The sequence below is a fragment of the Mytilus edulis genome, chromosome 10 (genome assembly GCF_963676685.1).
Source record: "Mytilus edulis chromosome 10, xbMytEdul2.2, whole genome shotgun sequence".
Classification (NCBI taxonomy): domain Eukaryota; kingdom Metazoa; phylum Mollusca; class Bivalvia; order Mytilida; family Mytilidae; genus Mytilus; species Mytilus edulis.
In genome coordinates, this window is record NC_092353.1 from 8,120,818 (window position 1) to 8,147,935 (window position 27,118).

The 27,118-nt window shown below is 32.1% G+C and overlaps 1 protein-coding gene across 19 annotated transcripts in view; it reads right to left on the reverse strand.

Annotated features, from left to right (window-relative positions):
* Positions 1-10,935: 10,935 nt before the first annotated feature.
* LOC139493299 (synaptotagmin-7-like) overlaps positions 10,936-27,118 on the reverse strand; it is a 151,160-nt gene continuing 134,977 nt past the window's right edge. For 11 of the 19 annotated variants that reach the window (XM_071281567.1, XM_071281561.1, XM_071281566.1 and 8 more), the window contains 4 exons: positions 26,331-26,709; positions 21,000-21,169; positions 19,808-19,922; positions 10,936-14,206 (listed from right to left, as the gene is read on the reverse strand). In XM_071281567.1, coding sequence (XP_071137668.1) covers positions 13,902-14,206; positions 19,808-19,922; positions 21,000-21,169; positions 26,331-26,709 — 969 coding nt within the window. In that variant the 3' untranslated portion in view covers positions 10,936-13,901. Of the gene's footprint in view, positions 14,293-18,944; positions 18,978-19,807; positions 19,923-20,999; positions 21,170-26,330; positions 26,710-27,118 lie in introns of all 19 variants that reach the window. The other 8 variants (XM_071281555.1, XM_071281560.1, XM_071281554.1 and 5 more) reach the window with 2 other exon arrangements.

Genomic DNA, 27,118 nt, shown 5'->3' on the forward strand with positions numbered 1-27,118 from the left:
ACCTTCAGTGTCGCTTTTCCTTTTTCTGCAAGAGCCTGTTTTTAACTAAAGATCCATGATGATTATCGTTACTAGGTTAATGTAATCGAGAAACATCACCCACTGAGATGCTGAGTTATATCATGGAAGTAATATTTAGAAGGAATAACAACGACTAATTAGCATGTATTTATAGCATGCTGAGCTCTGTACTAAAGTCATACAATTTCATCCAATTATAGTCTCAGCGGTAAGACCCCTTTGGTTACTATCTGCGTTACCGCGGTTGTAAAATGGCATCTGGAATTTCTTATAAGTCACGTGGTTTTATCAAGTCCGGTAATTTTAAAGTACCTGTGTGAAATCCGAGGTTTATTAATAAGAAGGTGGCGCTGTATCATATAAAACCTCTGCCTTCAGATGAAGTCGTATGATGTAAAAAAATTGAAAAACGGACGAGAATTGTTCAAACTACAGCAGTTTAACATGGAAAATTGTATTTAATTTAGCATATTTTTGCTTTTTACCTTTTGTTTTAAACTGTTCTAAAAGTATTTTCCGGTTAAAAGCGGATCCCGAGTTAAACAGATAAATACCGTTGAATCGATCAGGTTTCACATGATGTTAAACAAAATAGTGTAGGCAAATGTAGGCATAGATTTTTTTACTGTTGAAATGTGCAAAGTTAATCGAGATTGAATAAAAGAATATTTACTTTCAAGTATTCTAAATTTATGTATATGTCATAAATGTCATTGATTGCATTATTGAAACTGGACAACTAAAATGGGGATAATATTTTCGTAAATATATATTATTGTGGAATGCTTGTATCAATATAATTAGCTATACAGCAAAAATTATAACAAACCGACGAAATGGGCTTGAATCTATCTGTCTTACGGTAAATTCATTTTTACACAAATTAGTTTATGTATCAAACCCTTAAATTGAAGGATAGAACCGTTTAGAATTGTGAATATTTTAATTGACTATAAATACAAGAAGGATTTAGATTTTTCGTATTAAATAAAGGGGGTCCAAATGTATTTTTTTTTACAATCATCTTCTTAACTTACGGAAATGTTTTCTTAACTGTCTGTAAATATTAAAATTGAAATGACACAATCTTGTTCTATGTGATAGCTGTCGGTTTAAACTATTATGATCAAACTAACCAAAAAAAGGCAAAAATTGGACTAAAATAAAAATTGAACGAATGACTCTTTCGGCAGCGTACATCAACGGAATGTAACGAATGAACTATTCGGGTTACTTCGCACGTATAAACGACAAAATCTTATCTGTTCGTAGTTCTCCGTGAACACGAAAATGACCGATAAGTGTCAGTGATTTGATCGATCACATGCGGAGAATCAACTTCCATGCCAGATATTGAACCAATTAACAAGTTATTGAAAGATGGGCGGTAACGCAGATGAAACCTTTGAAGTGACGACGTTGTTATTCCTTCTAAATATTACTTCCATGGTTATATCCAGGAAGAATAGTTTAAAAGGAATGATGACAAGTTATAGCAATCAAGGTTGAGACAGAACAACAAATGACTATTCAATTTATATATATGTATAAAAAAAAAAAAATCAGTGTCGAAATTTTAGTGAGGCAATTGCCTCACTTGCCTCAAGGGTAGTTACGGCCTTGCTTTCCGTTTTGAATTTTCATCGGAGTTCAGTATTTTTGTGATTTTACTTTTTTTTGGTGTTGATATTGTTGATGTTTTGTTTTTTGTTATTTTTTTTTTGTTTTTTCGCAGTTAAACATTCTGACATTTTGATGTCATGATTAGTTATAATTCGTTAACTATTTTAGCGTCACTGATGAGTCTTATGAAGACGAAACGCGCGTCTGGCGTACTAAATTATAATCCTGGTACCTTAGATAACTATTTAAACCACTGGGTCAATGCCACTGCTGGTGGACATTTCGTCCCCGAGGGTATCACCAGCCCAGTAGTCAACATTTCGATGTTTACATGAATATCAATAATGTGGTCATTTTTATAAATTTCCTGTTTACCAAACCTTGAATTTTTCGAAAAACTAAGGATTTTCCTATTCCAGGTATAGATTATCTTAGCCGTAATTGGCACAACTTTTTGGAATTTTAAATTCTCAATGCTCTTCAACTTTATACTTGTTTGGCTGTATAAATATTTCGATATGAATGTCACTAATGAGTCTTATGAAGACGAAACGCGCGTCTGGCGTACTTAATTATAATTCTGGTACCTGTGATAACTATTTAACCACTTGGTCGATGCCACTGCTGGTGGACGTTTCGTCCCCGAGGGTATCTTCTTCTTCTTCTCTGTATTAGCTTCCTTTAAATAGAAACACCTCTAATATATATATTATTAGAGTATTTGGGGTAAATTTTGAAAGATTTTTTTCTGGTTGTATGTAGATAACTATGTACAGCACACTATGTAGGAGGTTTTCTTTCATTTATAAGTTGTTTTTATATATATATATACAGACTGTTTTATTTTGTATCTTTTTATTTTATTATTTTTTTTTATTATAATAAAGGAAACGTGCACCATAGCAGTATTTACATGTGAGGGTCTTATATGCATGTTTTTTTGTTTGTTTTTGTTTTAAAACTTAAACATACAATATTTAAAAGTTGTACAAAAACAAAATAAGTGTCTATAGTGATAGTAGTTATATATATATAATTCTATTTTTTGTAAAAGGATAGAGTTATAGATTAATTTTCTAAAATGAGGTTACTTAATTATTTTAAAAGGAACAAGTATGTATTTTAAAAAGTAAAAGTATATATTGCATCAATTTTAATATGATAAAATATCTCATAATAGTGAACATCAATTTTCTTGACTGGCGATGTGGAATTTCATTGATAAAAACTAGAATCTTTTATCTAATTAAAAAGCTAAAAATAAAAATAAGACAGTCATTAAAAACAAAGTTCTTATTCTTAGTTTCAGTATCATGTAATAAATTTACTTTGTTTTAAGTGGAAAATGTGGTTAAAAATATTTTGGCATCATATAAAATTATCATTTATAATACAGGAGCTTGTAATTAATTTTAATTATTTTAATTATATGATAACATTTCTCATTTTATAGGGATTTTAAATTTAAATTATACTCATAATTTAGAGCTGAACTCGCATTCGGGTGATTATCAATTCAACTTGATGAATATCCTCCTTTTGTCTCCTTTACTAACACATTTATTTGAATCGTCTATCTCTAGTCCATGTAATGAGAATTTGAATATATTTGTTTCTCCATGTTTAACATATTTAATAAAACAGTTCTTATATGTATAAACATTTATCCGTTTTTGCTTGGTATAACATATGTTCTATAAATTTGGTAGGAGATTTCTGGGTTGAGTCCATTGGTGCCATGTACTCCAGATCCCATAAGAGCATACCTTGTTCTTCTTGCTGTTTGAATTCTGTCTTTTACGTTGAAGTTATTTTCTGAATCATCTGTTCTTTTTACTCCTAGATGTTCACTGCAATCAGTGGTTTTTACTTTTTTACCATCCATAGTCCAGTTGTAATCAGTTTTAATTTTTGAGCAATCGATTATTTCAGTTTGTGTAGGATGTATTTTGTAATGATGTTCCTTTGCATACCTGTCTATAACATTCAACATTATTTGGAGCTCATGCTCATTATTTGAGATGAAGGCGATATCATCGGCACAGGTTGGTGCTCCTATATAGATGTCTCCTAGATGGTAACCCAAGGAATTCTGCTCTAGCTCAACTAACAAATCCTGCACAAATATTTTATATAGATGAGTAGAGAGTATCCCACCTTGTCAAACTCCTTGTTTTATTGTGAAGGATTCGCTTACCCCATCTAGCCATTTTACTTTGGAGCTAAGCCCATTATATAGTTCTGTTAGGATCTTCCAATAGGTGGGGTGAATATTCTGATCAATGGCCTTGTCCATAAGAATTATATGCTGGACAACATCAAATGCTGACTGAACATCTAGAACAGATATATAAAATTTTTCAGTTGACTTTTTGATTTCATAGCGGGCTTCAGATATAAGCAGACTTGACATTATTGGTGACAATCCTTCTGTAAATCCGAACTGTAGCAATGTTTTTGATTTTAGATTTAGTTTTCCTATAAAAGCATATTCAAAGGTTTTTCCAATAGTAGCTGTGACTGTTATACCACGATAGTTCCCCATGATAGTTGGATCTTTTTGTTTTTTCAGTACTGGAGTAAGTAGGCCAAAAGTAAATGCTGTTGGTACTGCTTTATTCAGTAGGATGTTGTTAAAAATTGATGTTAATGCAGGGGTAATAGTAGTTTTGGAGTACTTTAGATGTTCAGCTGATATCCCAAATTCATCAGCACTTTTTTTGGTATTAAGCTCATCTATTGCTTTCATGACTTCTGTATCTGTAAAGAGTTCTGGTTCCACAGTACTTTGGTCCATTGCTTGTTCATATAGCTGCTGTCTGATTTTACATAGGTTGAGATAGTTATTGTCAAATAACTCTTCCTTTGGGACACTCAGGTCCTCATAGTAGGACGCAAAACTTCTTCTTTGATCTTCTGGTATGAAATTCAATTCCCCATTGATTTTTAAGCAGTTTGTAGAAGTTTGTTGGCTGCTACGGTTCCTATTGATTAGTCTATAGAAAAGTTGGGTATTTGGGTTGTCCATTATCTGTTGATATAAACTTTGTCTACTGACAGCTTGTTCCATTCTTACTTTGCTACGCAATTTTCTCTTCTCCAGCTTAAGTGTTGTAGCTAATGGATGTTCTTTCTGTTTACCAGCTTCTTGCCACTGTTTGTATATATTTCTGCAAGATTTTATAAGTATTTGAACTTCTGGGGATGCTTTCCATTTTGGACCCTTAAGTTGCAGGAGTTTTGTTGGAATTGTAATATTTCCTGCTCTTACAAGGCTATTTGTTAGAATATCAACCTGTGTGTTAATGTTATTTTCATCCACTATTGCAGTTATATCCTGTTGTATGAGCCTGTTGTATTGGTTTGTATCCATTTGGTCCCATTGTAACTTATACTTAGCTTTTCTGTTTTTATTTGCAGATTTCACTTTTGCTGGTATGTCTATTGTTATAATGACTCTGACTGAGGTATTTGCTGACAGATTGATACTGGATTTTTCATCTATAGTGTAGTTTAGTACTAGTTTTTTGTCTTGAACTAGTATATAGTCAATTTGTGATGAAGATGACCAAGCATGATGGAAAAATGAGTGCTTTTCGCATATATCTTGTCCTGTTGATAAACCCATTTCTGCCACAAAGTTCTTCAGCATCTTGTCATGTTTGTTACTTCTCGTAGATAAGAGTGTCCCATTCAAATCTCCACAAAGTATAACTTTATGAGTCTCCTGATACTTTTGTATGATATCATATATTATATCCAAACATTCTGTATATTCAAATTGGGAGTCTGTATTGCAAGTTGGCATGTATGCATTTATAATACATAGTTCTTGTGAGGCTGTTATTAGTATTGCAATTACTCTTTCATTGCCATCTTTTAGCTTTTTAATGCTGTTAGTCCATGCATTTGGCCATAATATGGAGACTCCAGCTTTGCCTTTAGGAAGTTTAAAACTGTCTATTGGGTCATTGGTATCCGAACATCTTGTATGATTTTCCATATCTGGCAGTATGTTTTTAATTTCTCTAATTTGAAAATCCCATAAGAAGTGCTCTTGAAGACATACTATTGATTTTGACAGGTCTAAAGAATGTAAGAATGTAATATTTGTTTTTAATCCTTCAATGTTGTTTGTGATAATCTCTATTGTTGGATTAGAATCTTTACCTTTCCTGCAGCTTGTTCCTGATCTGGCGGGCGGCTTTCTTGGGCTAGTACACGAAAATTTCCCTGCTCTTTATCTGTTTCACTGGTGTCATTGATTGTCTGTTCTTTTAGGTTGTCAGATGTTGGATGTGTACAAGACAAGTGTTCTGTCAGGGTATTTTGATGTTTTTCAATATCCTGTGATGGTATATTTATTTCATTATGTGTATCCATCCTCTGGCTTCGGTCGAGCGTGCCAGTTAATCCTTGATTGTGTGTTCTCCTGTCAAGGGTTTTTATTTATCTTTTTATAGAGATATCCCTATCTCTCTCTCTTTGAGTATTGATGTTCTGCTGCTTTTGTATTGTGTTAGCTCTTACTGCATTTTTTTGGTTTTGTTGACCTGTATGATTCATATTCTTGTTGTAATTTTGAGGATGTGGCAGGAGTCCTGGTTTTGTTGTCTGTTGTATAGGCTCAGGATTCAATGGATGGCTTGTTGCATTCATTCTTCGTTGATTCTGTTGCCCTATGTTTGGATTGATATGTGTATTTGACAAGTTGTGGTGTTGATATTGCCCTTGTTGTCTTTGCAGTACTTCAAATGGAGCAGTTGGTATATAAACTCCTGATGTCTGTTGATGATACAATATGTTGGTATAGTATATGAACTTTGCATCTGCCTCCCAGTTGGCATAGTATATGGACCTTGCATCTGCATCCCAGTTGGCATAGTATATGGATTATGCATCTCAGTTGGCATAGCATATTGATTGTACCAGTTGGCATATACATTGGTATGTTTGTCGTTGGCACATATTGGTTTGTGTATGCTGTATGTGTATATTGTGGTATCCCATGATTCATCAAGTGTGGGTGAGATGGAAAATTTCCTGTACACATATATGGATTTGTAGGAGGATGGTTTTTGACCTGTAGCGCAATTTGAGTTGTGAGTGCTGTTTGAATACACATATTTTGCGTCATTTGGGCTTCAATTGCTCTTAATCGATGTTCAAGCAGCATTTCTCTCATGTTGTTATGCGCCATCCATTCTTGTTGGTTATTATCAATCCTGGTTGTATTATCAGTTCTTGTCTGGTTTTGATTTGGTTGATCATTTTGCGTTTTGATTGTCTCTATAACAGTTCTCATGTGTTTAATTTCGTTTTCAAGATTCAGTATCCTGGTCTTTTGGGAGACTATAATTTCATCTTTATCTGATCTTTTTGTCCCAGTTGATGATTTGGACCCCTTTTTCTTGTCTGTGGATTGCATTGATGTTTTGTCGATGTTCTGACTATTCTCATATGATTGTCCTGATGCTTTCTTCTCTTGGGATTTTGTATCCATTTTTATTATGGGTTGAATTGGTGATATTACCCTTTTGACCAGAGTCTCATCTTCTGTTGCTTCTGGAAGCATTTTCTGATCTTCATTTTGGTCATCAGGATTCAAAGTTTTTATGGCTTCCTTTTCCTCTATCAATATTTCCTTGATGTTCTCTGTATTATTATTTTCTAAGCTCTGATCTTGAATTTCCTGTATACTCTCTATATTATGTATTTGATAAGTCTCTACATCTGTGCTTGAATCTTCTGGAGGATTATGTTGTTCTTCATCGCACTCCATGTAATTTCTGCTCTCATATAGCATGTCGTCATTGCAGAATCTGCATATGTATTCTATATGTTTTAGCTCTTCACTGCCTATATTCTTCGAGATGTTTTCACACTCATAGTGGTACCAGTAGTCACACCTATCGCAGCCTATCCCATCTTCTACATATTTTCTGCAGGATGGACATATACTTGTGTCTGATTCAGCTCCTTGTAATTCTACATTCTGGTTGTTTCTATTGTATATATTCAAACTAGTTTCATTGTCTTTTTGATGACTACCCTGCCTATTGTCGCTGTTTGTTATAGACTTTTGTATCACTTTTGAAGAGTACTTCTTCATTTGAGATATGCAGGTATGAATACTGTTGTTAAGTAATTGTACCTCGCAATATTCCTTTCTAATTTTTTCACATAGTTTATCAAAAATGTCATTGATAAATATATCTACTCTCTTTCCATTAACGTTCATTGAACAGCTGGTATGGTATAGATTAATGGAGAATTTCAATACGCTGCCGGCTTGTCCATTTTGTTTCCTGTTATATACTCGGTAGCATGAGTCAACTGTTAAACCTGCCTCCTCGACTCCATCTTGTTTTTGTACTACGGCAAGGCTGTTTTCATCTGTAGAGTTCAGTATTTTGTGTATTTCTCCTTTTAGTATTTCATATGCTCCTGCACTCATTTCTACAACGAAATTATTTCCTGCCTTAAGTTCGTATTTTAAATGTTGTTTCTGGCAGGCATCTGATTTTTTTTGGAGGGCTTTCTCTTTATTTAAGGTATACAGCCTGGTGTTAATTGTTGATGGTTGAAGATCTCCTGTTGAGGCTGTTTTCCTAAATTTCCTTAATTCCATACTTTCTGATATTTTTTTTTGTCTATTTTATCAATATATTGTTTTGTTGTTGGATATATATTGGATTTTTTTTTTATTCTCTTTAACTAATCAGTAACTCATAGAATTCAGTCTACTTTTAATATCTATATATGGTTATCCACAGAGGTATAGTGGTGTAGCGCGGAATCCCACGCTGACCTAACCCTGATTGTGGATGGTAAGCTACTATGTATGGTGTAGCAGATTTTTAAATATTGTTATGTTCTCTGAATCCTATATCCTGACTTTTTAAATATATATTCGGATATGCTGGTTATTGCAATGGACTTTTTATTATAGGTTTCAGGACAGAGATCTAAACAAAGTTATCCAGTTGAGCCAAATGGTATAGCGCGGAGTCCCACACTGACCTGATACTCAGTATCTGGAAAACTGTAATTAGTGGTATAGCGCGGAGTCCCACGCTGACCTTAAATTTTGTTGTCCTGATCACTATAATGATTTTGTTGTTTTTTTGTTTTTTTTATCCTCTAGTTGTTATTCAGATCCTTTTCTTTTTCTTCCCCTTGTTTTTCTATTATCCAGCAATCTTTGATAGTCTGAAGAGTGAACTTCATTAACCAAGCACGGGCTAGATGGTCGTTAGGATGAATCCCGTCATATAACAAACTGATGTTGTAAAGGCGCCTGCTTTTGACGTCGCCGGCGTGTCTGCTACTTTCTCCTTCACCTTTATATTTTCTTGCTTGCCTGTTAGACGTTCTATACAGGTCACTGTTAAGACTAGAAGGATGATGTTGACTTTCTAAATTTATATTTTTGATGGCTTTGTTGACCTCTATGATTTGATGTTCTAATGTATGGTCTTCGTCTTGTTGTTCTTTTTCCTCCGTATCTTTCAATTTGTAATTTTGGTCCTTTTTCTTTGACTTCTGAATTTTATTCCACTCAACAATGGAAAAGAATGGGATTTCAAGGATAGTATATTTACTATGTGGAGAGAGCTTTTCGAGTTGTTTTATTATTTCCCTGTATTTTGTAGTAAGATGTTCAACAATATCCTGTGTATCTTGGTACCGTATTTTGATCTGTCTTGTTCTTTTATTCAGTTCAGTAAAATCACAGGTACCAATAAGAATGTATAACCAGATATTCCTATCTATGAGTTGTAGCTCTGTTTCTAAGTTGTCTTCTAGCCAAGACACTGCTGAGTTAACGTTGCGACCTCCTTCACACCAAAAACTAATTTCTCTATGCTGCTGATGAAATTTTTGTTTTTGTATTTTGGCCCCAATGCTATCACTCAACAGAACTGGTTTGTACTTTTGTGGCCCTTCTGGTGTTGGAATTGGCCTGCTAGCGCTCTTTTTCAGCTTTATCAATGACATACAGGTAGGTTGTTTTCTTTTAAAGACTTTGTAATAATAATAAGCTTCCGGATTATCACCCGAAATGCGAGCCCAAACGTTTATTTTATAAATATGAAACAAGACAACTGAAAAAATATTAATATGAACAACGGGGAAAATAAATAAGACAGAAAAAAAAAAAAAAAAAAATTCAAGACAAAAATAAAAAATGGCGGTCAATATGAAATATATTTATGTTTTTTTTTTGTTTTGGGAAAAACTGGATTAATACAAGTTTTGTTTTGTTTGTCTCAATGTGTATGTATATGTGCTGTACAAGTTTTATACAATGTGCATTAAATAAGATGCCAAACTTAAAACAATTTCTCTAAATTTCTCTCGTAAAATTTTTCACTTCCACTTCTTTCAAGCCTCACTTTCAAGCCTCCAGCCCAGTAGTCAACATTTCGGTGTTGACATGAATATCAATAATGTGGTCATTTTTATAAATTTCCTGTTTACTAAACTTTGAATTTTTCGAAAACTAAGGATTTTCTCATACCAGGCATATATTACCATAGCCGTATTTGGCACAACTGTTTGGAATTTTGGATTCTCAATGCTCTTCAACTTTGTAGTTGTTTGGCTGTATAAATATTTCGATATGAGCGTCACTGATGAGTCTTATGAAGACGAAATGCGCATCTGGCGTACTAAATTATAATCCTGGTACCTTTGATAACTATTTAAACCACTTGGTCGACGCCACTCTGGTGAGGGTAACATGTGAACTATGCTAAGATTCAAGTGAATAGACCTTGACTGAGGGGGAGGTGCCAACTATTATTCATGGAAATGTGATGTGCCAATGCCAATGCTAATGCAACTAAACACCAAATCATCATCGACTTACCATAAATGGTTCATCTTAAACTGACATAATCACAAGCTTTGAAACTTGTTTATTTTTCAAGTAAACAGACCATGACTGAGGGGAAGGGCCAAATAATCTCCATTGCAATGATAAAACAACTACCAAATATCATTGACCTAACATCTAGTGATTTCCCCTTACACTGATATAATCACAAACTTATACACTGTTGACCCCACTGCTTGAAAACAACACACTACGTTTTGCCATTGAAACTTTGTTGTGGTGAGACAAAAATGTCTTTCAATGTGATGAAACAAATTGGAGAGGTAAAGGTCTCTATGACAGTGATAGTATTACAGGGTCCACATTATGATCTTTGTTAAACTCTAAGAGACTGTTAGAATAGATGAGCCTGACTCAAAATCATTTAACAGGTAAAAAATAAAACTTCATACAATTAAGGACAATTTATTTTGCATCTGATAGTGAAAAGATTTAACAAATGAATAAAACAAAACGGTTATCCTTTAGATCAAGGCGGATCACAGTCAAAATATTAAACTAAAGTAATTATATATATATAGCATTGATTTTGTACATCTATTAATAGTCAGTTTAACTTATTATAAATACAAACATAATGGTATTAAATACAGTTGATAATTTAAGAGGAGAAAACTGTCAATTAGTCAAAACCACAGTTATATATATATTATTTTTGAGTTGTAAGGAATATTTTCTTGTAAACCGTAACATTTTTTTATACTGAAGATATCTATTTTCATACAAGGGTAACACATGTCAGTCCAGTCTTACTATCTATTGATACAAACATTTCCCTCATCTTGTCCATAAAAGACGACATTTCTCATACCATTGTAAGATGGATCAATAAGTTATATTATCAAACCATTTTATTCTATTTGAGGAAAGAGAATACAAATTTTGTCTTGCATACTTCTATTTTTTTACTTAAATTTTTAACAAACTCTTTTTAAAATAAAAAAATGTCCACTGTATTTTTCACTTGAGAAGCATAATAAAATAACAGTCCTGTCTTTGGATTAATTAGAGATTTGTGATTGTCTACCCCTAAATTGACGGTAACTTTTCTAATGTAATACATGCACTAAAACACTTTTCAAATAAAACATTTGAATTATCCATGAAATGTTGACTTCAATTATGGGACATAGTTTTACTTTAACAGACAACAAGAGAAATGTTTTAACAACAAGAGACATGATCAAATCAAAAATTATGTTTCACATTAAATTAGAATTCTATTTCAATTGCATACACATTAATTTGCATTTCAAACAAACTGCATCATGAACATACTAAATTGTAGAATGATTTTGATTGCAAAGATATTTTCCCCTATTGGTCACTCTGTTACATAAAATTAAGTACAATCTTTATAGATCACTTTCTTCATTTGAAAAAAAAATGTCAAGTCTCATCTGTAGAATATTTAGAAGAAAATATGCTGAAATCAATGCCTGTAACATAGTATATATATTTATATATATTTTCATTTATAGTGATTCAACAAAAATTTACATTAATACTCAAATTCAACATTTTTTATTTTCACAAGAGCTATAATCCATAAAATTAATAAAAATTAAACATGTATAGAAGAAAAACACTGAATACAAACACGAAATCTGGAAGTTCAACTCCCTTCAAATATGAATAGAAAACTATTTATAGATTTTGAAACATAATTATTCATAACAAACATTTATAAAAATGTCCAACTTAAAAATATCCTTTCATAAAATATCCTCTTACTATACAAACAGATCAAGCTTTTATACATATCATTGAATTCTTACTTTACAAATAAATCATCCTTTTATACATAATAGACATCTTACTATATAAACAGCTCATCCTCACATAAATATTATACAAATCTTACTTTGCAAACAGTAAATCCTTTCATAATTAAAGTAGAAATCTTACTATATAAACAGGTAAATTGAGGATAACTTTGTCCTTAATTTGACACATGTTTCCAAAGTCTTGGGGTGAGTCATACAACCAAATGTGGGTATTATAGAATTCTTATTAACAGTGCATTTGTTTGTGACTTCTATGTATGTGCCTGTCCCAAGTCAGAAACTTGTCATTTAGTGGTTGTCGTTTGTTACTGTTTTGTTTTTCCTTCAATTTTTTGTACATTAATTTAAGAGCCAATTTTGTGATTTTGGGCCCCTTTATAGCAGACTATGCAGTATGACCTATAGCTTTTAATTTCTGTGTCATTTAGTCTATTGGAGAGATGTCTCATCGGTAATCATATACCACATCTTCATTTTTTATAGTTTGTGCACATCCTTAGAGCGTTACTACAATTATTGCCTTTATTGCCTCTACATCAAAATGTTATTGTTTACTATTAGCCATGGCTTTATACCTTAATTAATAGACAGATTTCTGGTGAGTGGTTGATAAGACATTGACACAAGATTGATATTGAGAACTAATGTTCATTTAGCTATGGAGGCATAATACTAATCATCAAGAAGACAAGTAAAATTAACCTATACTGAAAGCAAAACAATTTAATAACTTAATTAAATGAGACTCTATAGGTTTCAAATATCAACCAAAATCATTTCCAGAAGTCTCCATTGATCCTTCCATTATTAACTGGAATCCTTATAGGAGCTTTACCTTCTTATCAAAAATGAAATTTTCCTAAAAATCATTAGTAAGACATATGGTTTTTACTCTATGTGATAATGAACTCTATACAATGCTTCAATTACAATGCTTGGAAAAATTGTTTTTAATTATTTTTACAATAATTGAATAAAAATATATATACGGAGACAAACATACAAATTCAGTGGTATTGGAGAAATCTGAAGTTTAAGTTATGTTTATGGTATCATGGTACAAAATATGAAAAATAAATCAGCATTCAAAAAGTCATTTACAGAATTATTACCAACAGAAAGAAGATGCAAAATGGGGAAGATAGACTTGTGCATATGAATGTGCTTTTTTCCCCAATTGTAGTTAACATAACTAAATAAAAGACAAAATTGTAGTATGCAAATGGAAATTATCAGTGAGATTTTCCAACTCAATTTTACAGATTGGTCGTAAGATGATAAAAATACATAAATATCCATCTTTTTTTTTACATTTTCTTGATTGAACTTGGAAAAAGAAATGAAAAATTTTAATTTGGAATATATCAATAAAATTATTACTTTCTGCATTCACCAGAAAACCTAAAATTAGGCATTTTTTATGACAGAAATTGTTCTCAAGCTGCTGCAGATAATTATATAGCTTGGCAGATATGTTTCTGCATAGAGTACATATAGATAAATGACAAACTGATGTTAGATCTTTGACATATGCCACAGTGAAGCATGAAGATGAGGCACTGAAATAATCAGTCTTTTAACAGATGCCACTGAGCCACTTGCTGTCGTGGTTTTGTGATCATATCATTCCAATGTCGAGATTCTAAAGGTCCACTTTTGCTACCTAACATAACTTTGCCGATCATTTCATTACGTCCCACTTTGTCAAAGTCCATGACTGTCACTTCAATTGTGGCCTCTCTAATCCTCTCCCATGGAATCTCAAAGATGAACGATTCATTGTACACTGGATTCAATGTCCTCATTTTGATTGACGTTTTCTTCTTCTCTGTCTTAGCATTCCCATACATCAGCCATAACTTGACATAGGGATCTACAAAAAGTCAGAAAATACTCTCAGATTACAACACCTAATAACCATAGCATTCCCATACATCAGCCATAACTTGACATAGGGATCTACAAAAAGTCAGAAAATAGTTTCAGATTGCAACACCTAATAACCATATCATAAGACACATTCACACTTATACATATTAAATTCACAGCCATTATATATGTTTGAAACCCAATCTTTACAGACCTGAAAAATACAATATTTTTATTTTATGGTTCTTTCTTGAGAAACAGTTTATAAATAGTTGAATGACATAATGCTTTAGAAAGTAAATATGTTTAACACTCCACCAACCACCAATGAACAGGGATGTGTGGTTGATGATTGCCATTTACCACCTATGAACAAAGATCAGTGGTATGATTGCCAATGGTATAACTATCCAACAGAGTTGTAAACAGCTGTCCTTAAACATTATGTTATCTAATTGTAAGATGCTTTGCTGTCCTCAAATGTTTTTGCCTCATTTTCCTGTTATTATTCACATGCTAAGGAACAATGCAACAGATTTATGTCTTGAAATATCATAAAATATCAATATTGTAAGGGCATCTAAAGGAAATTATTCTCTTTAAAGACATTATTTTGATGTCATTTATCAATTTTTTATTATGCAACAAAGAATGACTTTTTACAAATGACGCAGTTAAGGCTCACATCTCAGAAAACATGTTAACTGTTTGAAATAATGGTGTGGCGTTTAACACGATCAACTTTAAAATAGAATAAATCTGTCAGTATTTAATAAATATTATATACTATTTTATCTTTAAGTGAAAAGAAACAAACAAAAGAAGCCATGGAACATTTCTAAATAAATGCTGATTTCGGTCAGGGAAATTAATGCTGATGAAACATCGCATCATCTTGTGACAATAGTGATACCATGCTGATGAGGGATACATGAGTAATGGTTCTGACACTTTTACAAATATCTGTCTTAGAAAACAGTTAATAACCAATTATGTTACATAACTGACTGAAACCAATTAACATGACCTTCTGGATTCCCACCAAACTTAGTGGGCAGAATAATGATACTATGATTGACATTAAGATGACCCTTTGGATGCTGACCAAACCTTATGGACAGAATAATGATACACTATGATTGACATATTTTCAATTAGGCTCCAAATACAAAGTTATAAAATATTCCTGCACCTACATTGTTAGACAGTAATTGACCTTTCTCAAACCGAACAATGACAAAACCTATATTATATTAACAATCAATTTATTGATAAGAGCGTTTTGTAGAAGATTGCCCTTTCAAGACAATCATACAACATAGAGAATATCTGATGATTTATGATGTAACAATTGCCTGCCGTCTACAAAACATCTTCATATCTATCTTCATAAAGTTAAGTGAAAAATAAATGCTGTTATTTATGTCAAAATACAGAATATTTCTTTTCAAACGCTACTCTAAATCTAATACTGTAAACCAAATAGTTTCTAGGAAGGATCTATTTCACCAATAGAAAATAACAATTTGATTTACAGTATTTTTTTCAATGGATTTTGTTATTTACTGATGTGATGCACCAACAGCACTGAAATCAAATCTTTATACCCAATAAACTTAAATGTCATTTTTTAACCACTTTAGGATGTAACAATCAATAAAGACAATAGAATGTCTCCAATGCTATTATCCCTTAACTTAATTATACTCTGCAAAACATATTAATATGACCTTGACAATGTCTGGACGTCAAATCAATACATTAAGGGGCATTGGAAACAATAAGTAAGACATAAAGAAAGTTTAAAAAAACTTACTAAGAACATTAAAACAAGAGAAATCTAAAATCTAAATCTTTGATTATTTTTTTTTTAAATTGTTCTTTGTTCTTTTTGCATCTGAAATTCCAAGACATGTTTTTTTAACATAGAAGATTGGAAAATAGATTTAAAAGTAGCCTGTGCTAACTTTTGAACTAACAATTCAAATGCCAAAATGATGTTGCTTGATATTTGGAAATAGTAAAGGATACAAAATGACTAGTGTAAAAGAATTCAAATAGGAAGACCACCGGTCTCATCTGTACAAAAAGCATGAAAGGCAAAACACTTAAGAACCACATTAACAAACGACATCCACTGAACAGGTCTCATCTGTACAAAAAGCATGAAAGGCTAAACACTTACGAACCACATTAACAAACGACATCCACTGAACAGGCTCCTCCTACTTATTGGTTAACTTAGATCACCACATAGTGTTTATAAGATGATAAATAAATTAGGTGCAAGTGTTTTTATTCTAAATTTTGATGTGAGCATAATCAATCAAGGTTGTAATTGTGATTTCATTGATCAGAGAAATGTGGAAAGATCAGTATTATTGCTTGAGGAAAGGCATGTTTTGAACATTGCTTCAATTTCCTTCATTTTGAATACATGTTAAGGGGAGATAATTCACTAAGTATACTATGAATAAAATTCAAATATGTCAATAATTCTTTTCCTAAGTTGATTTAAAAAAAAAAAGATGACATTCTTTTTTTTAAAAACCTAAATTACTGTAAATTCAGAAATAATGGCATGCATTTATAATTGTAATTTTGTCATTTCCGGTTTAACATGAAATTTTCGAAATGAAAGTTTATAAATTTTTGCGATTATAAACCTGTAGCATTTTTTCGCAATGATAAAAACATTAATTTCTGAATTTACAGTACATAAATCTGTTTCTTTATATGAAAAAAAGTATTTTGGAAGATGCATTGGGTAGGTTTTAAAAGGATTACTGAGTTGCTGAATTACATCTATATGGTGGATATTTGTCTCATTATCAATCATAATGTATGAACCTTAACTACTCCTTTTTTAATAGTCAATACATGCAATCTGTAAAAATGTTGGTTTTTTTTAGTTAGTATTGGTGCTGTCATTTTGGCATATTCTTCTGTGCATGATCACTTGGCATTCAGGCCTCCTGTAAATTAATCAAATCTTCCTTCTGTCTTTTTTTTTAATTAGTTTTAACTTCCTGGTTTAATGCTATCAAACAAACAATTATACTGCTATCACCGCTATTGTTAATGGTAAATAATAAATCACACTTTAATTATACCACCGTTGTATGGAAAAGGGGAGGTAATTCATCTCTGGTAAGCTTACCACATCCTTCTGTGTATGGGTTTATTGGATAATAATTATTTGAAAGGATTACCAGGGTAGAGGCAAATAAAAAATTTAATTACACAATTCATATGACAAAAGTTGATTCTGCATTTGTTTCAATAAAGCAATTAACTCTCATAGTTTGACAAAATGGTTCCCTGCTATTGTAAATTGGACAAAAAAGAATACCAATTGCAATCTACTGTAATATTAATCAGTTTGGTTTATTCTATATTTAATGACATGAAACTCTTATACTGTGGATTCATTAATATTCGTTGGATACCAATTTTCATGGATTTCATTGGTACAGGTTAACCACGAATTAAAATGTTCAGTGAATTGTAAATTTTCTATATGCTTTATATGCAGAGATTGGTATAAACAAGAAATCAAATATCCACGAAAATATATTTTTCGCCTATCCACGAAAATTGATACCCACTTTTGTTTTTAGAATATTAGTCAGAACTCTTTCAAATCAATTTTGACAACAATTTTGGTAAATATCTTCTAAATTTCAAAGAATCACAGAATATCCTAATTTGCTTTAATTTTCAACTAAATCCTTCACAAGTTTCATGAAGAAAAATAAGGTTTGAAAAGAGTTCGCTCCCCTACCCAAGGTCTTCATCCTTACTTAAATAAATCAAAAACAGAATCATCTTTGGTAATAGTAAAATGGTCTTTTAAGTAACAAAAATCTTCCAAATACCACACTAACAGGTACCAATGTCATAAAACTAATACCAAAAACATATGTATAAAATTCATACAATGACCAAATACTCATAAATTTATTGAAATAAGAGGCAAAGAAAACAGAGAGTTTCCACCTGCAGGCAGTGGAGAATAAATAGTAGTATGAAGCAGTGGTTCAAAGTTGAGGGGTTCAAGGACATCCTTTAAATGGAATGAAAACTTTATATGCAGATAAATCTTTCCAGTACCTACTAATTGATTATATAATACAGTGTAACCTTGTACCACACATATCTTTTTTGGCCAACATGTTACTATTTGCAGAGTATTATGATGCCTACTTATATTTTGATATTTGAATAAGGATACATTACACCATAAGAATTAGTAAAATAAATAATAATTGAATAAAGTTTTAGAAACAGTAAAATGCAAATTGAGTTGAAATTTTCAAAGATAAAGGTAACACATATTTCAAAGATGTTTCATAGTCAAATTTTTTTAATTAAAGCAATTAATTATCTTGGATTTGAATAACAAGTTTCAAAGTAAACATGTGATTAATACTTGAAATGTTTGGGGAGTTGGGAGATATGACCATCAGCTACTCACAACATAGGCTTCTAAATGTTGTTCTCCTAATATGGTCATTTTCTGTTTCTGACAGAAAATGATATGTTTTGTATATAATTGAAAGGAATATGGGATATAAAAAACACTTGATCATATTGAAATTTAATAAGAGTTGATATCAAGTCATATACAATTCCTGAAACCTATAAGTATCAAATGAAAGTTTATCTGCATATAAAGTTTGTATTCCATCATATTATCATGCAAACCCATAATTCCATGTGACCCCTAACTTTCTCCTCACCTGATGTGCCATACTTGATCTTTTTAAACAATACTAAATAATACAAGAATCAGGTTTATCATTTCATAGCACCATTTCTGTGTAAAAAAATTATCTGATGATTTAATGGGAAAAAATATGCCTTCACGACATCACATTACACAAGTCAGCTTTGTCCTTTTACTGAAACTGGAATAAGTGAATGGTGTTTTATCTGGAAATATATAGTTTCTGTCAAACATTTGTGATGTCGGTGCGAAATTGTATCACAATAGTGGCCATTCTGGTCTAAATTTCACCTATATATCAATAATCATTCCAGCTATTTTCAAACACATCTTATATCTTTATAATCATTTCAAAAATAAAAATTAGTTACAATTTGTTTGGATAATGGAATAAAAGCTAAAATTGTATTGGTTTGAATTTAGATTTTTTGACTTTTTTTTATTTCAGTGCTGATGAGTTCTGAGGTGTCTTATGATAACTTAAAGATTATATCACAATTCAGTACAGTTATTTCATAGATGAGAGCTTAACACACATCCAAAATATACTAATTTGTGGACCACTATTTATATACCTATTCAATACAGGTACACAAATTCAGCTATAGAACAAATCATTAATACTGAAAATTCAGAAATTTTTGTTTTCTTTTATCATTGCTATTGTTATTCAATGGTCACCAAACTTTAACAAAACTGTTGAAATTCTAGGAAATGCTACATGTAAATATTTGAAACTATCAAAATGTAAAGTGCAAGCTTTCATTTTTGTGAAACCTATTCATTTCATTCAAAGTCTTTGTAATAACAATAACAAAGTATTACAAAAACCTCTGAATTTACTGTATATAAAGTAATGACTGATGATGTCTATACCTGAAGCACCAGTTATATCTTTTGCCTTGAGATCTTTGGCTTTCATCACTATCACAGTGAGACGTCCTACGGCAGGCTGGTAGGACAAAGACAGCAAGAGTTCTCCTAATTTACCCTGAAATTACAAATCTTCAAATTACGAAAACAACAGGTCGTACATCAGATTTTCACTTATTAAATCTGCTAGAAGGACCAACAGTAGCTGAGATTAAAATCTTCGTTAAAAAAAAAATCATTACAATAATAAACATTTCAAACTTAAAAGAAGCAAATTCAATTGTAAACTCCAGTCAATCTGAGCTATTCTTTGTTAACATCATCCGCTTAAAAAGTCTGATTCAATAAAATGATTAATCTCACCACAATATACATTGGTCAAATAGAATTTGTCTGGAGCAGCATGTGTAAATTGGTGACATTTCCGTATATTCTTTCAATTTAATCCGTTTATTGTCGGTATGGATATATTTTTTGCTGAGTGATTTTAAAAGTCAGTGCAATTTTTGAACACTAGTTCAATCATTAAGTGAAAGACGTAGATTGTCAAGAATATTTAGCAACAAACTCAGATGGATATGTTTTCAGATTTGTTATATAGGATCAAGATTTTTTTTAAATACAATACAAAAATAAGGAGATGTGCCAATGAGAAAACTATCCATCAGATCTTAATGAAGAAGGACCTATGTACAGACAATTGTAAACCTTTAAGCCCCCTCCCCTACAGCTGGGGCATAAAAAAGGTAAAATTCCCATAACTCCTACAAAAATTAAAATAAAATGACTTAAGAGTGATCAAGGGTAAAGTTGCTGAAGTGGTTTAAGAACAGACAAAAAACAAGAATGTGTCCTCAGTACACGAATGCCCCACTCGCACTATCATTTTCTATGTTCAGTGGACCGTGAAATTGGGGTAAAATCTCTAATTTTGCATTAAAATTAGAAAGATCATATCATAGGGAACATGTGTACCAAGTTTAAAGTCGATTGGACTTCAACTTCATCAAAAACTACCTCGACCAAAAACTTTAACCTGAAGCGGGACAGACGGACGAACGGACGAACGAACGAACAGACGGACGGACGGACGCACAGACCAGAAAACATAATGCCCCTCTACTATCGTAGGTGGGGCATAATTACAATATTCACCTCATATATGGTGTAGCATAAACTATGTGTTATATCTTACCCGACTGTCTTTACATGGCTGTAGAAACCTCCACATCACAGGAGATTGTGACAGATCTATTTCATTAAGAGGAATGTAGGTTTCTCCTATAGGATCATCTCGACTAAATCTGTCATAATCTATTACTTGTAAATATAATGTCTTCTCTAATAACTTGTTGTGTGGCCAGCCTGAAAATGATAAAGATAAACAATTTGTTGTATAATTCAAAGCCTAATATAAAAAGATTTCAAGAATGGTGAATTGTATAACTATTATAACACATCATATTCTTCAATAATATTTATAGCTGGCTAATAAATTGAGCTTCATATACATAACTTCTGAAAATTTACTTTGGAAAATTAGTATAAACAAACACTTGAGGGACTATTTACCAAATCATTAGCAAAAGCTATACATTTGAATGACTATTGTACCAACTCATTAGCATATTAGCTTAATATTTTTGTCATTTTTGTTATATTAATTAAACTTATATTGGATTGGTAACAAGAAATTTCAACTTCTGGATTTTAGTTTGAAAGTCTAAAGTTACAACTATTGAATCTTTTTAAGGCCATCATGTTGAGTAATTCTAACACCTGACTGAGCTGCGTCTTTTCAAACCATTGTTATATGGTCTTTCAAAATTTCTTAAGATTCACATTATTCATATCTAAAGAATACTTAAGTTTCAGGCATAAGATCGATATGCTTCTTGCAATACAGATATTTGATCGAATTTACACATTAAACACTTGTTTTCATATTCAATTACATTACTGCAACATCCAGAGGGTTATTGAACGGAAAAATCAACAACTTATTCATTTCAGCATGTACCTTTTAACTCGGTTTTAACACTTATGTCACATATTGAACAGCAGAAAATTGCACAGCTTGAAGTGACATTACAATGTTAGTATGTTATAAGACTGAGAAGTATATAACTTGAGTTATGTAATTCTACAATGACTTTAATGTCACATCATGTCCTGTCAGTAATTTGAGGATCACCAATCTTGTTATATTAAGATCTTGCTCAACAGTAACATATCTTTTTACTTGGAAGTGTTTTATCTTTGAATGTCTGAGGCAGAGTTTTATTTGCTATAGCTTTAGTCCAAGCAAACCTAATAAATCAACTCGAGCATTTCCAGTAGTTTTAAACAAGGTTATTGGACTTGATTGTTTTTTTATAAATGTCCTTGACAGTGTTATTTTTACCTTATCCTTTTTTGAGACATTTCCTTCCATTCATATGATATTCAATACCCTGAATTGTTTTATCTTTTTTTTTTTACTAATTATGATTAAACTGTTTATAGAAAGTCTTTGATATAAAACTCTTGATATTGGTATTATATAAACTCAACATTAGCAATGATCCAAATACATGAGGTCAAGGTCATATGAACAGATGGACATGTTCACTTTACAATTATTGCTGTCACATTAAATTCTTCGGAATTTGAGCTTTCTTGATGAAAGCAAAAGCAGAAGAAACACTTTGTATGCAGCAAATCTATATCTAGTGTTGTTTTCCTATTCTAACACTGGGTCATACAGCTGCTAGTGGACTGATTCCCAAGGGTACCATCAGATTAATAGTCTGTACTTCAGTGCTAACATAATTTATCACAAACTTTCTTTAAATTCTCAGTTGATAAATTATGTAGTTATTAAGAAACTTTTTAAGATTCCAATTTCTTCAGGCAAAGTTGACCTTAAAAGAATTCTGCTAAATTCAGAGTTTCTAGGTCTTATTTGGTTAAACAGGTCACATATTCAATAGATAGATAGAAGAAGTTGTAGCATGAGTGTCATGAGACAAATCTCAATTCAAGTCACAAGTTGTAAAAGTAAGCCATTTAAGGTCAAAGTACGTCTACAACAAGGAGTTTTGGCTCACACAAAACAGCAAGCTATAATTTAAGGCCCCATCAAATGACTAGTATAAAACCATTCAAACAGGAAAAGTTAATAATGTATGCATTTTTGGCTGTGAAGATTTCGTGAAAGGGATAAATTCAGGCTCCTGAACACACCAAATCTATAAAGCATTATTTCCATCTGATTAAATCTCAATATCTAACTCAAATTTTTATAAGTCACACAAACTTAACATTGACAAATATGGAATCATAAAAATGAGGTCAAGACAGATGGCTATGACCCCCTTAGCAATCATGAATCATTCTACATACTAAATATCACTTACTTACCACTAGTGGTTCCCCATAAACTGGCCTACTCACAAACTAATACATGTACAGTAAGCAAAAGTTAATAGACCATGACTGAGGGGGTGGGGCCAAATAATCTCCATGATAATGAGATGTGCCAATATACAATGTTACCGCCACCACCACTAGAACTTAAATCAAGCAAAATACATTGTTTCTGCCATCGCCTCTACTGCTAGAAACAGCATACTAAAAATGTCTTGTTTTTTGACTTCCTCAAGGCAATACAAAAACCAAAAAATGTTAATTAGTAATAATTAGAATTTTTTTCCCCTCCAGAGTAAAAGTGGGAGCCAATTATAACAAGTGAAACTGCGAGCTACTGCTCACTGATGATACCCCCGCCGCAAGTGGATAATATTAATAGTGTAAAAATATGCAAGTGTTCGGTAAACAGGAAGTTGTTGAGTGATGAATCTGAAAACGCATCACACGGTATAGCTGACTTATATAAATCCTGAAACCAAATTTCAGAAATCCTTGTATTGTAGTTCCTGAGAAAAATGTGACGAAAATTTTCAACTTGGCTATCATGTGTAAAATCATACAAGTGTTCGGTAAACAGGAAGTTGTCGAGTGATGAATCTGAAAACGCATCACACGGTATAGCTGACTTATATAAATCCTGAAACCAAATTTCAGAAATCCTTGTATTGTAGTTCCTGAGAAAAATGTGACGAAAATTTTCAACTTGGCTATCATGTGTAAAATCATACAAGTGTTCGGTAAACAGGAAGTTGTCGAGTGATGAATCTGAAAACGCATCACACGGTATAGCTGACTTATATAAATCCTGAAACCAAATTTCAGAAATCCTCGTATTGTAGTTCCTGAGAAAAATGTGACGAAAATTTTCAACTTGGCTATCATGTGTAAAATCATACAAGTGTTCGGTAAACAGGAAGTTGTCGAGTGATGAATCTGAAAACGCATCACACGGTATAGCTGACTTATATAAATCCTGAAACCAAATTTCAGAAATCCTTGTATTGTAGTTCCTGAGAAAAATGTGACGAAAATTTTCAACTTGGCTATCATGTGTAAAATCATACAAGTGTTCGGTAAACAGGAAGTTGTCGAGTGATGAATCTGAAAACGCATCACACGGTATAGCTGACTTATATAAATCCTGAAACCAAATTTCAGAAATCCTTGTATTGTAGTTCCTGAGAAAAATGTGACGAAAATTTTCAACTTGGCTATCATGTGTAAAATCAGACAAGTGTTCGGTAAACAGGAAGTTGTCGAGTGATGAATCTGAAAACGCATAACACGGTATGGCTGACATATATAAATGTTGATACCAAATTACAGAAAGGGTGGATGTGTAGTTCCTGAGAAAAATGTGACGAAAGTTTCATGGGACGGACTGACTGACGGACGGACTGATGGACGGACTGATGGACGGACTGATGGACGGACTGACGGACTGATGGACGGACAGACAGAGGTAAAACAGTATACCCCCCCTTTTTTAAAGCGGGGGTATAATAATGAAACCACAAGAAAGTCCAATACTATATAAATGAGCCAGCCTGGATATTGTGACATAAATCTATACATCTGGTGACATCAAGACTGTATCATTACAAGTTATACTCCATGTGCACTGCTGTAATGGATGTCCTCAATAGTATGAGCTATACATTTATAGATAATATCAAAACCAATTGTCTTTATGGCTATTTGTAATTTATAAATTATATTTTCTATTTCCTATATTTATGGTTATTTCTAAGAAAAACATGATCCTTGAAATGAGGCCATTATGAAATTGATATTTAACTGTTCGTCTATTCCTTATATTGAGTTAGATTGATGTAGGGAACTTAAGACAATTTTGATCCCTGAAGGTATCTGTATCTTATTTATATTTTATTTCTCTTGTTTTCTGACATTTTTACATGATGTACCTATAAGGGATTTTATAAATGTCAGATCTTCCTTAGATCACAAAATATATGTACGAAAGAACCAATAAAATGTTTCAGACCTCTAAAAGTTTATCATTTATTTCAGCTGTTTTATTGAGTTGTTTTATTTCTTTTTTATCCGTTTTCTAAGCAAACACTTTTAAAGGAATTCAATCAAGGGAACCATTGCATTCAGTTGCTTATTAATTCAATTAAATCAAGACCATAATTACACAAGTAACATGAACAACAAAATTATTTGTTTTGTAAAAAATATTTCTGTCCTCCATTACTGTTTACCTTGCAACAAAATCATTTTCATTTGCCTGTGTACATTATTCTATTTGGCAGCATTTTGTTTAAAGTTATGGTTGTCTTTCTCAAATTGTTTAACATCTCATTCCTTATTTTATTGATTTTGTATCTACATTGTGACATTGATCAAATTTATTCGTTCAATGAATATTCACTGGTTTGTGATAATTATGTATGTTTTTTGATTGAGTTAAACTATTTTAATTGATATTTTATAGTGTGTCCTTCTATGTTGTTACACTATTGTTTCAGGTAAGGGTGAAGGATGGTACCTATTAAAACGTTTAAACCCTGGTGCCTTGTTTGCACCTGTCCTAAGTCAGGAATCTGTTGTTCAGTGGTTGTCGTTTGTTTGGTTCATAAGTGTTTCTAGTTTTTTATTTAAATAAGACCATTGGTTTTCCCGTTTGAATGGGTTTACACTAATCATTTATGGGCCCTTCATAGCTTGCTGTTCACTGTGAGCCTAGGCTCCATGTTAAAGACCGTACTTTGACCTATAATGGTTTACTTTTACAAATTGGGACTTGGATGGAGAGTTGTCTTATTGGCACTCATACCACATCTTCTTATATCTACATATCTTTTATGGGCAATTACTACTGAATCCAAACATGTGTTGACAAATTTTTGTGGCAGTCTGTTTGGTCTTATTCAATTTTATGAAAAGGATGTTTAAAATAATGTCAATGTCTAATCCATATGGACCTCAAGTAATCTTACATAAGATAAATGAAGGAAAGGTGTTAGTCCTTAGCAAAATTGATTCCATTGTACCAACCAATTGTACAAATATATCAAAATAGGGTTGATATTGAACCCAAGAAAATTAATGATCAGATACGATTTATATGTTTAAGTCCTTTCTTACTTACCTTCAAAGAGAAAACATTCATTCCAACGTGGGTTGAGATTGCGTTTCTTCACTTTAGTTAAAAGTTTATGTTTTTTGTCTGGTAGTAATAATATTTTAACATAAGGGTCACTAGTTCCCGAAAAGTCTTTGGCAATTAAATTTGTTGCTTGTAACACTTTTAACGTTAATGTTAAAGTTTGAAAATCATAACTAAGTGAAATTTGTAATTTTCCTAATCCACAATCAACACCTTCTGTAGGATCAGGTGGAGGTAACTCTTCTTCAACAACGGGATCTTCCATTAACATATTGGCGAAGTTTTTCATTCCCTTCCAAACACTGCCATTTTCTTCATCTGTGCTTGTTGTGGACTTTTGTGAGTTTGATTGTGATAAAGTCTGCAAAATAAACATGTTTATATAAATAACTTTTTCAATGGTAAATTGTCAATGTGCTAATTTGTATCTTTAGATATCTATAATATAAGTGATACTTTCAACCTGTAAACCAACTTATTTTTGTGGAAACTTTATTTTGTGTTTATCGTTATATAGTTCACTTCTATAGTCATTAATCCTTGGTGATTTTCACAAATTCATAATCTTTTTATACATGTATAAGGAAAGCCCCTAGTTTCGCATACTTGTGAATTTATACTATTACTATTCAACTCACCAAGACAAAGATTGAGGTGAGGAGTTGGTGTTAGGAAGAGGGTGAGGGGATCCTGAGATTTGGTGTTAGGAAAAAGGGGAGGGGATGTCTGAATCTGCACCTTTTACAGTGCAGAACTAAGGTTTGATTTCA